Genomic DNA, 13,517 nt, shown 5'->3' on the forward strand with positions numbered 1-13,517 from the left:
CTGAAGGCAGCGTGGTATAACAGTGGTCCCCAACCTTTTTTTCACCAAGGACCAGTTTCATGCAAGACAATTTTTCCAGGGACCAGGTGGGGGGGGGGGGGGGGGGGGGGGGGGGGGGGCTTAGGAGGGGTTCTGGGTGGGGGGGGGGGGCTTAGGAGGGGATCTGGGTGGGGGGGGGGCTTAGGAGGGGTTCTGGGTGGGGGGGGGCTTAGGAGGGGTTTCTGGGTGGGGGGGGCAGTTCTGGGGTGGTGCTTAGGGGGGTTCTGGAGCGGGGCTTAGGTGGAGGGGGGGTTCGGGGTGGTGCTTAGGGGGTTCTGGGGTGGCGCTTAGGTGCAGGGAGGTTCTGGGGCGGGGCTTAGGGGGTCGGCGGGGCTGACTTATTCATGCGCATAACAAAACACAAGGTGCATATTAACATATTTAACACTATATAACGACTATATAAACTGACTATGGTCTCTGCTGCACTGTACCGTATTTTTCGCCCTATAAGATGCAGCCCCCCATGCCAGCCGTAAGTCGGCCCCCCATGCCAGCCGTAAGTCGGCCCCCCATGCCAGCCGTAAGTCGCGCCCCCCCCCCCCCCCCATGCGTTAAAGGCTGCCCTGATCGCCGCGGCCCGGCAAACCATCTTCCAGGGCCCGGTGGTTGGGGACCGCTGGTATAGAACACCTAAAGCAGAGCCGATCGGTATAATGTTTTGTGGGGAAAAGATTCTGAATCTTTTCCCCGCAAAACTTTCTATCCAAATGCTCAGGTTTACGAGCTCTATAACCTACTGCTTGCAGATTAATTAGCATTTTCAATGTGACAGATTCCCTTTTAAGAGGAACAAACATAAGGCACACAGTAGTGAGGTACCATCAGCTATTTAAAGGGGTTGTCCGGGTTCAGAGCTGAACCCAGACATATCCGCATCTTCACCCAGGCAGCCCCTCTGAGATGAGCATTGGAGCATTTCATGCTGGTGTTCTTCTATGGCAGGGCTGGCTAACCTGCGGCTCTCCAGCTGTTGTAAAACTACAATTCCCACCATGCCATGCTGTAGGCTGATAGTTGTAGGCAGTCTGTGCATGCTGGGAATTGTAGTTTTGCAACAGCTGGAGAGCCGCAGGTTGGCCATCCCTGTTCTATGGGATCAAGGAAAGGCCAAGGAAAATGACCGCTACTTCATTATATAGAATTGCCAAGGCTTCATTGTGTTGGGCTGAAGGTTTGCGTTTGGGGTGAATAACCCCTTTCCCTGATTTTACACATATATATGTATGTATGTATGCGGTTGACGTCCACCCTTGTCCAAACAGCACTCTGCAGTCCAGAAACAATGCAGCTGTATGAGGGCGGGGGATCGCTCGTCTCCATACTGTGGAGGTGATTGTTGCATGTGAATGCAGTGGTCTCCTCCACTGAACGAGCAGTCAGTTGTCTGGGAAAGAATCTTCCTTCCTGATAATTGACTGCTCCTCTGGCCATGTAAACCCACCATTAGTGTTTAGTGACTGTACCCTCATGTGACCTGGCTGAAGTATGCCACATACCACACCTGTTTCTCAGACAGTAGTAATAATGCACCTTTGTTCTCTTTCTCTTCACAGGCGGCTTATCAGTCAGTATATAACTGGCAGTACATTCACTGCTTGTATCTGTGGTGCCGAGTGCTGAGCACAATCCATCCCAGTGACGTACTGGAGCCTCTGATCTATCCACTGGTCCAGGTTATCACTGGTTGTATCAGGTAGGAGCCAGCAGTTGAAGTGCTATTTGTTTAGTTACTGTACATTACATGAAGGAGTAGCAGTAGGTTTCTTACGTGACGCTCCAATAAATGGGTTTGATTCACGTAGAAGACCCGAAAATAAAAGAACATCATCTTGTGAATTCAAAATTCTCCTGTGTACACTTCCCTGAGTCTGACAGGTTGTGGAGCAATCGCCTATTAAAGGCTATGAACACTTTTTGGGGCAATTTTTTTATAACCGCGTTTTACTACTTTTGGGCTAAAATCACTTGGTCTTTATTAAAAAATTGTCAGGATTTTTATTTATTTTTTTGTGCTCCAGGGATAAGTTTTTGCAGACAGCTCTGTAACACCCATATAGCTAAATTCTTATCAGACTGATGAGAATATGGCTTAAATGAGTGTTTATGAGCTGTGAGGAGTTCAGAGATGAGGGCTACAGAGCAAGCAGTCACCTGACTGGACCGAGAGCAGACTGTCACATTCTCTTACAAAAATGTAGCCATGGATCACAAAAACTGAAACTTTTAATAAAGACCAATTGGAAAAATTAGTATGTTAAATAATTTTAAACAGTTGTCCCAAAGATGTTCATGTTTGTTGCACAACTGGGTTGCATATTTAGTAAAGAGGACCTGTCACCTCTCCTGACATATCTGTTTCAGCACCTGCTTGCTTTGCCCATATAACAATTCTGGAGTTTATCACTCTGATGTTCCATTCCTTTATTATTCCTAATAGAAGTTAACAATTGCTAGCAGTATGCATGAAGGTCCAGCTGTGTGTTATCAGTTTGGGTGGGGGGTGTCCTTCACAGTCTGACAATGCAGCACTGATTAGATAGCATCAGACTGTGCAGGGACACCACCCCAACTGGTATCGCCCAGCTGGACCTTTATTGCAAACTGCTAGTAATTCATAGCAGGGATAATAAAGGCACGGAGCATCATAGAGCCGTAGGAATAGATGATCCAGTATTTTTATTACATGGGAAATGCAGGTAATTTGCTGAAACAGACATGTCGGGAAAGGAGACGGGTCCCCTTTAAAGGGTTTGTCCCATTAAGACAAGGTATCCCCTGTCCACAGTGGGCTAACCGCTGGGGCCCCTGCCGATCATCAGAATGGGGATGTGATCCCTCTTGGAATGAAGTAGTGGTCACGCCTGCGTGCTGTCGCTCCGTTCAGGTCTGTGGAGGTGCCAGATGTAGGGTAGCGATTGTAAGCTATCTCTTACAGTCCCTTGGAGTTGAATGGAGTGGTCGACAGTTCATTGAAACAAGGAGCAAGGTGGGGGCCCCAGAGGTCAAATCCCTGCAGATCAGGTTCTTATTGGACAGGCTCTTAATGGGACAACCCCTGTAATATAATGCATGAATACAAGAGTATGGGGATGTAGCACTGCGTACTTCATAGGGATGTGAAAGCAGGGTTTGAGCCTCTGTACAATGTTTCATGATGGTTTTATTGATTGCCAAACTGGGATGTACACAGCAGCACCTACCTAAGGGCTTGCTCAGGTAGAGGTGAATGGGTGTATTTAACCCAATATTTTGATTGTGGACAAATTAGGTTTCAAGTGCACTGTAGGCGGGGTTGTGCCATCCGGTGCACCATTGCTATACCTTTATTGCCGCTCATCGCCTCCCCTAATGGTTGATTGACAGTCCCAGTCGTCCCCTGCGTCATCAATATCAGCACTGAAATCTCGTCCCTGTGCTGCGCTGTCTCTTATTAGCACATGAGCAATACAGTGAGGTGAGGCCGCAGCACCAAACGTTCTGCGCATGTGCAGAGCTTAGACTGGGAGCAATGACGCCTGGCGCTGTCAATCAGCCACGAGGAGGTGGTGATGGGCGGTTATACTGGTGTAGTGATGGTGCACCGGATGGTGCAACCCCGCCCACAGGGCACTTGAAACCTAATTAGCATTTTTTTAAAAAGATGAATGATTCTAGGCACAGATTTTCAAAAGAGAGATGTTTCTGATGCAGTGCACATACCCTACATGGCCTATGCTGAGGTTGGAGTTGATGTGGGAGCTGACAGACTACACTGTAGAGATCTGTATTTAATCCTTTCATTTTTTTTATTTGATTCTCTTCCTGCGCAAGAGAGTGAAGGAGTCGATGGTTTGCACATCAGGCTCCAAATAGTCTGGAGATCTTTCCCTCTCTGGAAGATTTACAGCGATTGTAAGCATAGCATTACCCGCATGCACCATTAGATGGCAGTATTGCTCCGATCTCCAGACAGTAATGGGACCTGTTAATAGGGGTGCGTTGGATAATTGAGGTGCTACAGAACAGGAAGTTGGCTGTTTTTAAGGAAAATATCTCCCCAAAAATATCCAAATTTAACCTTCTTTTAAGCGGCAGTAAAACTTGCATCTGCAGTGCCTGTATAATAGGAGCAGACAAGCTTATATTCACAAGCGATCACATGTAGTCTTAATTTGATGTGCCTTTCTATGGCTGCAACTCTGTTCTCTTGTGTAGTACTTTCCTACTGGGCAATCGTGTGTCCTAGAAGGCTTGTATTGTGCGGTGTTTACACTCCACTTCTTTTTCTCTAGGCTCGTTCCCACTGCACGCTACTTCCCTCTGAGGATGCACTGTATCCGGGCCTTGACACTGCTGTCAGAAAGCACCGGAGTCTTCATCCCTGTGTTACCCTTCATCCTGGAGGTATGCTCTCCTGCTCATATGTGCTGTTAATGCTGCAGTCATATCCTTTATTTGCATGCCCATGATGCCTTTGCGTTCTTCCCTTATGATTTTTGGCATATTTAGTGCGCTGTACACACCATGCTGTACATGTCCCTGTTTCTACACAGCAGCGCACAGAGGTTTGTATTCTAATGGATGCTGTACAACTCTGTGAGAGCGAAATTGTGGCCGTGCTTAAAGGGGTTGTCTCGCTTCAGCAAATAACATTTATTATGTAGAGGAAGTTAATGCAAGACACTTACTAATGTATTGTGATTGTCCATATTGCTTCCTTTGCTGGCTGGATTCATTTTTCTATTACATTATGCGCAGCTCGTTTCCATGGTTACGGTCACCCTGCAATCCAGCAGCAGTGGTCGTGCTTGCATACTATAGGAAAAAGCACTAGCCTATGTGCTCCCAGCCACCAGAGAGGCTGGCGTTTTTTCCTATAGTGTGCAAGCATGACCACCACAATTGGATTGCAGGGTGGTCATAACCATGGAAACGAGCAGTGTATAATGTGATAGAAAAATGAATCCAGCCAGCAAAGGAAGCAATATGGATAATCACAATACATTAGTAAGTGCCTTGTATTAACTTCCTCTACATGATTAATGCTATTTGCTGAAGTGAGACAATCCCTTTAATTTCATTCTATAGCATTAGTTTTTTTTAGGATCGGTGGGACCCTGACTGCAGGGAACCCCCACCAGCCATGGGGGCTGAAGGAGCATCGTTTCTGCACATGGCCGATCCTAGCTAGACGCTGGGCAGAGCATCCTAATGGATTTTCAGTACCTACACAGCACCTGGACTGCCCAAAAGATTTAGAAGCAGCCATGGTGCTCCACAGAACCCTGACGCCCCTTTATTGCAGCAGTTAGTGGAGCCCTCAGTGGTCAGACAATGATCAGCAAGCGAAAGCAAATCCTAGCAATGTGCCTTCACTTCCTACTGGCGGAATACCCCTTTAACCATGGTTAATTAAAGCTTTGCAATCACTTTAACAATCGCAAGATACAACATGTCTTAGTACATATCACTGAAGGTGTTTTCTGGGATCAGAGAATTGGTAGGCCATCCGTATTGGATTGGAAGGATTCGGGTCCATTCTTTGTAGGGGCTATGGCGCTCGTGCGTGGGCTGCAGCGTCATCGTTGTTTACATTGTTCTGTTGACCTGCGCCCGGTCTGAGCATTCCCGAGGATAGGCCTTTAATATTCTGAACCCCTTTAAGGATCTTGGTATACCAGTAGCTTCCAATGAACCTGTGTTATTTTTTTTAAGTATCTATCTTGCAAAAAAAAGCAATGCATCATTTTTATTCAACATTTTTCTGTCCCTCCCTTGCTGATTAGTGTATAGTACTTTACCAACTTGTCCTTTGCAAGTGCTGACTACTTTTCTGCGATTGTCTTGTGAGTAAATTGGCTCCTGGCCAGAGATTGACCAGTTCTCCGCACGTTAACCGGCAGGAGGCTTCTTATCCGAGGAGCAGAATTTCTATGAGTTTCTGTGCCCCGGCTCATCCCGCCAGCATTGCCTCTGGGCGATACATTTCCACTGCCTGTCTTCTGTCCGTACCCCACCTCCCTACTTTAGTTTTCTCTTTGATCAGCAACTGCAACTTTCTATTTTCCGCAAGTTTTTTTTTTTTTCCTTACGCTTTCTCATTGCGCTGTCTAGTCTGACTCTCCTGGCCAGACCCGGCAGTGACGGTGCAAGAGGGGGTGAGGTTTAGGTGGAGGTTTTATTGAAGTTCTTGGCTTCAGTTTGCATTTTGGTAGCATTGGGATTGAAGATGGGAAGCATCGGAGGTTTATGCTGCCTCGTGATGCTCACTCTGTCTCAGAGCCAAGATGTTGTTTAGTGGAAGGAAATACTTTTGCGGCTGCTCGGCTCCGTCCAGCCCACATCCTTCTGTTCCTTGCCAGCTTCGTCTCTGTGATCCGTTCCATTCCCCTCCCTGCAGGTCCATGGCTGCTGCCTGCTGCCCTGGGGAGTCGTATAGACAGGCTCCGTCCCTGCTCACCATAGATATCTACCTACTTAGCAGGCTTATATTTTCTTTCCTGTAGCTTGCTTTCTTTTCTTTTTAGCTGACATTCCTCTGCTTTTCAGCAATGCCTGCATGTCATGGGTCAATTCGACACTACACTGCTCTAGAATGCAGGATCGTCTGCACAGCGTATTTTCATACAGTATCTGCATTTCCACCTTTAAACTGGAGAAAAAAAATAGTTAATTTCTTTTCAGCCTGTCTGTACCTGTCTCCATTAGAGTTCCCATAGGGGTTGTCATCCAGCTTTTCTAAGTGATACATGACTGATGCAGTACTGCCGCATTCACCAGGCAGAATGTCTAACAACTTGACAGTTTATTGACCTGAAGATATATTCTGAGAAAAAGAGGATGAGTAGTAGTGCCTGGAGTAGTAGTAGCATAGCCTTGTCCCAGCTGTAGTAAACTGGCTGCTTTCTGAAGATATGGCAAAGATCTCTGCACTAATGACTCGACTAGGAGTATTTTCCATAAACCGCACCAAATCTGTCTATGGGCAGAGACTGCTATTGGAGCCCCGTCCTATTCACTAAAACTGTGGTCATGTCCCACCCCCACCTTTATTTTATGTTGTGTTAGAGGACCTGTCACCACTGCTGACATGCCTATTTTAATAGCTTCATGCATTCCCCAATGTAATAATTCTGGAGCATCTATTCTTATGACTCTGTTTTGCCATTCCTTTATTAATTCTACTAGAAATTATGAATGAATTTCTAGCAGTCTGCAGTAAGGGTACAGAGGGGTGGTAGAAAGTGTGTGTGTGGGGGGGGGGGGGGGTGTACGTGCACAGTCTGAAAATGGCAGCACTGACTGGATAGAGGGAGTCTGTGCAGGTACACCCCCCTCAACTGGTTACATTCCCACTGTACCCTTACTGCAGACTGCTAGTCTGTCTAGTAGAAATAATAGAGGAATGGCACAACATAGAGCCATAAGAATAGATGCTCCAGAATCGTTATTACATGGGGGATGCATGAAGTTATTAAAACAGGCATGTCCGGAGCGGTGACAGGTCCTCTTTAATCACTTGGCCACATTTTAATGAGCCACGTGTAGACCCTCTATTGCCCCGTTGATTTGATACCAGGCTCCTCCTACAACATGGAATAAAATACATAGTTCTGATATAAATTAGGCTAAATCTGGCAAAAAGTCATAAATAGAACAGCTGTAGAAACACAAGTTCCAAGGCCTGAAATATACAAGTAAGTTCACACAGCGGTATTTTTTTGCACACGTTCTGGTGCACAGTCGGCACTAAAAGCCTTGAGAAATCTATGCCCCATTGTTGGAATCCGCATTGCAGTTTCTACAGGCGCAATTTTTTTCTGCATGGATTTGAACTGGGCAACGCAAACTTACATGTCGCCTCTTGGTGCAGTTTCCGTGCAGAAACCGCAGTGCGTTAGCCACATTGGTAAATGGCTGATCTGTTTGTGTACTCATAGCAGTCGTTCATACAGAATCACGGCAGAGATCCTCAGATTATTTTGCCGCAGATCGCATGATGGGTCATTCAGACGCACATACCCTTTTAGAAAGTGTCTGCAGTTTTAATTTCCTAAGGTCAGTAAGGCAGCTTCTGTTCTTCACTGGCTGAGCCAAGGCTTCATTACCGTCATTTAACTTTTGGCCACAGCGCCTCGCATCTCTTAAGGCCCATTTACAGGATACGATTGCTGGGTAGCAATATCATCCTTTAGTTAAATCTTCTGATTACACCTAACGAGGGGAGAGAATTCCCTACATGGGAGATCGCTCTAATATCTTACGCACGGTCAGTTTCGTCCGCTATAAACAATATTTGAGTCGTCGATCATTTTGCTAGTTTAAATGGGAATTATCTGGAGACTGCTCTGAATGATCCCATCCTGCAAATGGGCGTTTATTGAGTTTATGGCGACATGTTGCAAAACTGTGTGATGACTTATATTTCGGCACAGTAGCTATATTAGTGCTAGCTGATAGTCTAGAGCAGGGGTGCACAACCTGCGGCCCTCCAATATCATACTGTGCGGCCCTCAACCATCTGGTGATAGACATTTATGTCTGTCTTGTGGCTGCTCACATGCATTTTTCATGTATTCTCTCATTAGATGGGAGTCCTGGAGGCGTAACCAGACATTTATGGTGTATACTGTATGTATATGCAACAAATACAGTATATCAGTTGGTAATACCCCTTTTAACTTTATTTTTTTTTTCGGCCCATGGGATTCCTACAGTCTGACAATGTGGCCCCCAACCAGAAAAGGTTGTGCACTCCTGGTCTAGTGTCTCTCTTGACCTTTTTGGCAGGTACCAGATCTAGGAGCAGATTTTCACTGATTATTACACTATTAACTAACTATACAGACATATAGAGCGGCGCCCGGGGATCTCACTGCACTTACTATTATCCCCGGGCGCCGCTCCATTCTCCTGCTATGTCCTCCGGTATCTCCGTTCACTAAGTTATGGTAGGCGGAGTCTGCCCTTGTTCTTCTGTAGCGCTGGCCAATCGCATTGCAGAGCTCACTGCCTGGGAGAAAATAACCTCCCAGGCTGTGAGCTCTGCGCTGCGATTGGCCAGCGCTAGAGCAGAACAAGGGCAGACTCCGCCTACCATAACTTAGTGACTGGAATCTCCGCCTACTATAACTTAGTGAGCAGAGATACCGGAGGACATAACAGGAGAACGGAGCGGCGCCCGGGGATAATAGTAAGTGCAGTGAGATCCCCGGGCGCCGCTCTCCATGTCTGTATAGTTAGTTCATAGAGTAATAATCGGTGAAAGGTCCTCTTTAAGACAGTATGCACACTGTGTTTATTACGCACAGTAAAACCTGCAGTATAATACAGTACCAACCAAGTAGATAGATTTTTAAAAACTCAAGTGCAAGGATTTTGGAATCTGCAGCACGTCAATGGTTTGTATGGATTTTCAGTGCAGATTTCACTTTTTGCAAAGTGAAGGGTGTGATGTGGGGAAATGAAAGGGCAAGTAAGACATGCCGGTTTTCATATGGAAATGAAGCGGAATCCGCATGGAAATGGGCATAACCTGCCCTGCTGTGTGCATGTACCATACAGAGGTTGTCACGTGAAGACTGCAACTTTTTAAATGTATCAGCTGAAGCTTCGGCTAACCAGACAATTCTCCTGCAGTGGTAGTATATGGCCATCCATGTAATGTATAGATGGGCTGGATCTACCACAGCAGCTTTTCTGGCGCGTAGCTGTCTGAAACAGGGAGCCCCCCCCCCACCCCCATTATGTCCCTGGGACCTTCACAAGACACCACTAATCTATCTTAGTGAATTTACAGAATTGACATTGGCTCCATCCAAAAAGTTAGCCTCCCTTAAAGGGGAACTTGTCACCTGCACTATGCTGCCCTCACGGAGGACAGCTCTAGTGTAGAGAGACCTGCAGATTTCAGCGGTTATTCACTCCTGTGATGGCGATCCGTACTACTGAGAGGAGTCCGATGAGGCTTTCTGCCCCCCACCCTCCATTACTGCTGATGCAGGTCGCCTTTCCTGATGTGCATAGGAGCGAAACCATCGGGAGGTGGGTGAGGGCAGGGGCTCTAAGCCTCATAGTCACATAGTTAATACGGTTGAAAAAATACACAAATCCATCAAGTTCAACCAAGGGATAGGTGGGGACGCGAATCCCAGAAGGAAGTGAGACTCAGATTTCTACACGTTTTTCATAAGCATTAATATCATTTAGGCTACTTTCACACTCGCGTTTGATGCAAATCTGTCATTGATCTGCACAGATGGATCCGTTCAGATAATACAACAGTCTGCCTCCGTTCAGAATGGATCCGTTTGTATTATCTTTAACATAGCCAAGACTGATCCATCTTGAAAACCATTGAAAGTCAATGGAGGACGGATCAGTTTTCTATTGTGCCAGATTGTGTCATAGAAAACGGATCTGTCCTCATTGACCTACATTGTGTGCCAGGACGTATCTGTTCGGCTCAGTTTCGTCAGACGGACACCAAAACGCTGCAAGCAGCGTTTTGGTGTCCGCCCCCAAAGCGGAATGGAGATGGAACGGGGGCAAACTGATGCATTCTGAGCAGATCCTTTTCCATTCAGAATGAATTGGGGCAAAACTGATCCATTTTGGACCGCTTGTGAGAGCCCTAAACGGATCTCACAAACGGAAACCAAAACGCCAAAGCGAATGTAGCCTTACTTTTAAGAATTTATCTAAATCCTTTTTAAAACTGTCCACTGTTCCTGCTGTGACCACGTCCTGAGGAAGTCTATTCCACAGATTCACCGTTCTTACAGTAAAGAAGCTTTGACGCTTCCGGAGACTGAACTTTTTCCTCTCCAGTCGGAGGCACCGCCCTTGTCTTTTGAGGGCATTTTACATGGAACAGTTTTTCACCGTATTTTTTGTATGGTCCATTTATATATTTGTATAGGTTAATCATGTCCCCCCTTAGACGTCTCTTCTCAAGACTAAATAAATGTAATTCTTTTAATCTTTCTTCAAAACTAAGACCCTCCATGCCCCTTATCAGTTTAGTCGCTCTCCTCTGTACTTTTTCCCGCTGCAGTGCATCCTTTCTATGGACTGGTGCCCAGAACTGGACTGCGTATTCCAGATGAGGCCGCACCAGCGCTTTGTAAAGTGGTAATATCACATCCCTGCCTCGTTTAATGCATGACAATATCCTGGTGGCCTTAGAAGCAGCTGATTGACATTGTATGCTATTTAATCTACCATCCACAAGGACACCCAAATCCTTCTCTATAAAAGACTCTCCCAATGTTACATCCCCTAGGACATATGATGCAGAGAGATTATTACTACCAAGATGCATAACATAGCCTAATCACTCAGAGTGTTCTAGTCAGCTTGTAGTTTATGGACATCTTCCATAGACTGCACAGTACTACATAGCTTAGTGTCATCTGCAAAAATAGAAATGGTGCTATTAATCCCGTCCTCAATATCATTAATAAATAAATTTTAAATAATAGAGGACCCAGCACCGAACCTTGGGGTACACCACTTATAACCTGGGACCATTCTGAATAGGAATCATTGACCACAACTCTCTGGACACAGTCCTTCAGCCAGTTTTCAATCCAATTACAAACTATACTTTCCAAGCCAATAGACCTTACTTTACTTATTAAGCGTCTGAGGGACAGTATCAAAAGCCTTTGCAAAATCCAGAAACCCTACATCCACAGCCGCCTCTCTGTCCAGGCTACTACTCACCTCCTCATAAAAACAAATCAGTTTAGTCTGACAACTTCTGTCCTTGGTAAACCCATGCTGGTTATCACTTATAATATTATTTACAGTCACATATCCTGTGTGTATGTAGATATATAGTCCCTTATGGCCCCTTGCAGACGAGCGTGTCCGGATGCGTCCCGGTGCATTGCGGCAAACCCGCGTGAGTAGGAATGCAATTGCAGTCAGTTTTGACTGCGATTGCGTTCCGATGTTCAGTTTTTATCGCGCGGGTGCAATGTGTTTTGCACGCGCGTGATAAAAAACCGACTGTGGTACCCAGACCCGAACTTTTTCACAGAAGTTCAGGTTTGGGTTAGTTGTAGTGTAGATTGTATTATTTCCCCTTATAACATGGTTATAAGGGAAAATAATAGCATTTTTAATACAGAATGCATAGTACAATAGGGCTGGAGGGGTTAAAAAAAAATCCACTTGTTCGCGCAGCCCGGCTTCTCTTCTGTCTTCATCTGTGAGCAATAGGACCTTTGACGTCACTGCGTCCATCACATGGTCCATCACATGGTCCATCACAATGGTGATGGATCATGTGATGAGCGTAGTGACGTCATAAAAGGTCCTATTGCTCACAGATAAAGACAGAAGAGATGCCGGCTGCGCGAACAAGTGGATTAAGGTGAGTTAAATTATTTTATTTAAACCCCTCCAGCCCTATTGTACTATGCATTCTGTATTCAGAATGCTATTATTTTCCCTTATAACCATGTTATAAGGGGAAATAATAATGATCGGGTCCCCATCCCGGTCGTCACCTAGCAACCGTGCGTAAAAATCGCACCGCATCCGCACTTGCTTGCGGATGCTTGCGATTTTCACGCAACCCCATTCATTTCTATGGGTCCTGCATTACGTGAAAAACGCACAAAGAGGAGCATGCTGCGATTTTCACGCAACGCACAAGTGATGCGTGAAAATCACCGCTTGTGTGCACAGCCCCATAGAAATGAATGGGTCAGGATTTAGTGCGGGTGCAATGCGTTCACAATGCATCCGCGCGGAATACTCGCCTGTGTGAAAGGGGCCTAAGGCTCTGATGTCACCGGCTCTGATGGGCAGACTTTAGCGCTGCCCTAACCGTTTTACAGCAAGGGCTGTCACTTCTGGGATGGCATTTAGTAGTTTTAGGCAAGGGCTACACTGGTCGCGCGACACCTGTCACGGCCAGGATCGCTGAGTAGCGGTGATCTCAAAGAAATGAATGGGATCGTCTCAGCAGTCGCAAGAAATCCAACGTGGCTGGACTTGTTGCGTCTGCCGCGGCGATCCCATTCATTTCTATGAGATCACCGCTGTTCAGCGATCCTGCCTGTGACAGGTGTCGTGCATACAAGTGTAGTCCTTGCCTCAAACTACTGATTGCCATCCCTGAAATGACAGACCACTAAAATCTGTGGGTCTGTCATTACACTAATGCGGCGCTCTTTGTGGGCAGCATAGTGCAGTTGACGGCTTCCCTTTAAGTGTATCTGGTTGGTTGCCAAGTATACGCTGCATTTGAAACATTTGGGATTATTATTTTTTGGGGGGAAAATGCTTAAGCCATTAAGACGTCTAAGACCAGTCGGAAGGATTGAATCACTTTTTAGTTTTTCGTGAATTATTTTCTGGAAGAAACTGGATGGTTTGCCTAGCTTGTGGTAGTGGGAATAGAGTGGATGGAGAAAGCAGGAGCTGTTAATCTGTCTGAGACACCTGAGGTTGTAAAGTCTGCGCATTGACTGTGCCCTTTT

The 13,517-nt window shown here is 46.1% G+C and overlaps 1 protein-coding gene across 1 annotated transcript in view; it reads left to right on the forward strand.

Annotated features, from left to right (window-relative positions):
- Positions 1-13,517, forward strand: part of NOC2L (NOC2 like nucleolar associated transcriptional repressor) — a 108,362-nt gene that overhangs the window by 44,441 nt on the left and 50,404 nt on the right. Inside the window, exons 11-12 of the mRNA XM_040427124.1 lie at positions 1,596-1,735; positions 4,314-4,425. Of these exons, the coding sequence (XP_040283058.1) occupies positions 1,596-1,735; positions 4,314-4,425 (252 nt within the window). The remainder of the gene's footprint in view (positions 1-1,595; positions 1,736-4,313; positions 4,426-13,517) is intronic.

Source organism: Bufo bufo, chromosome 1 (assembly GCF_905171765.1).
Source record: "Bufo bufo chromosome 1, aBufBuf1.1, whole genome shotgun sequence".
NCBI classification, from domain to species: Eukaryota; Metazoa; Chordata; class Amphibia; order Anura; family Bufonidae; genus Bufo; species Bufo bufo.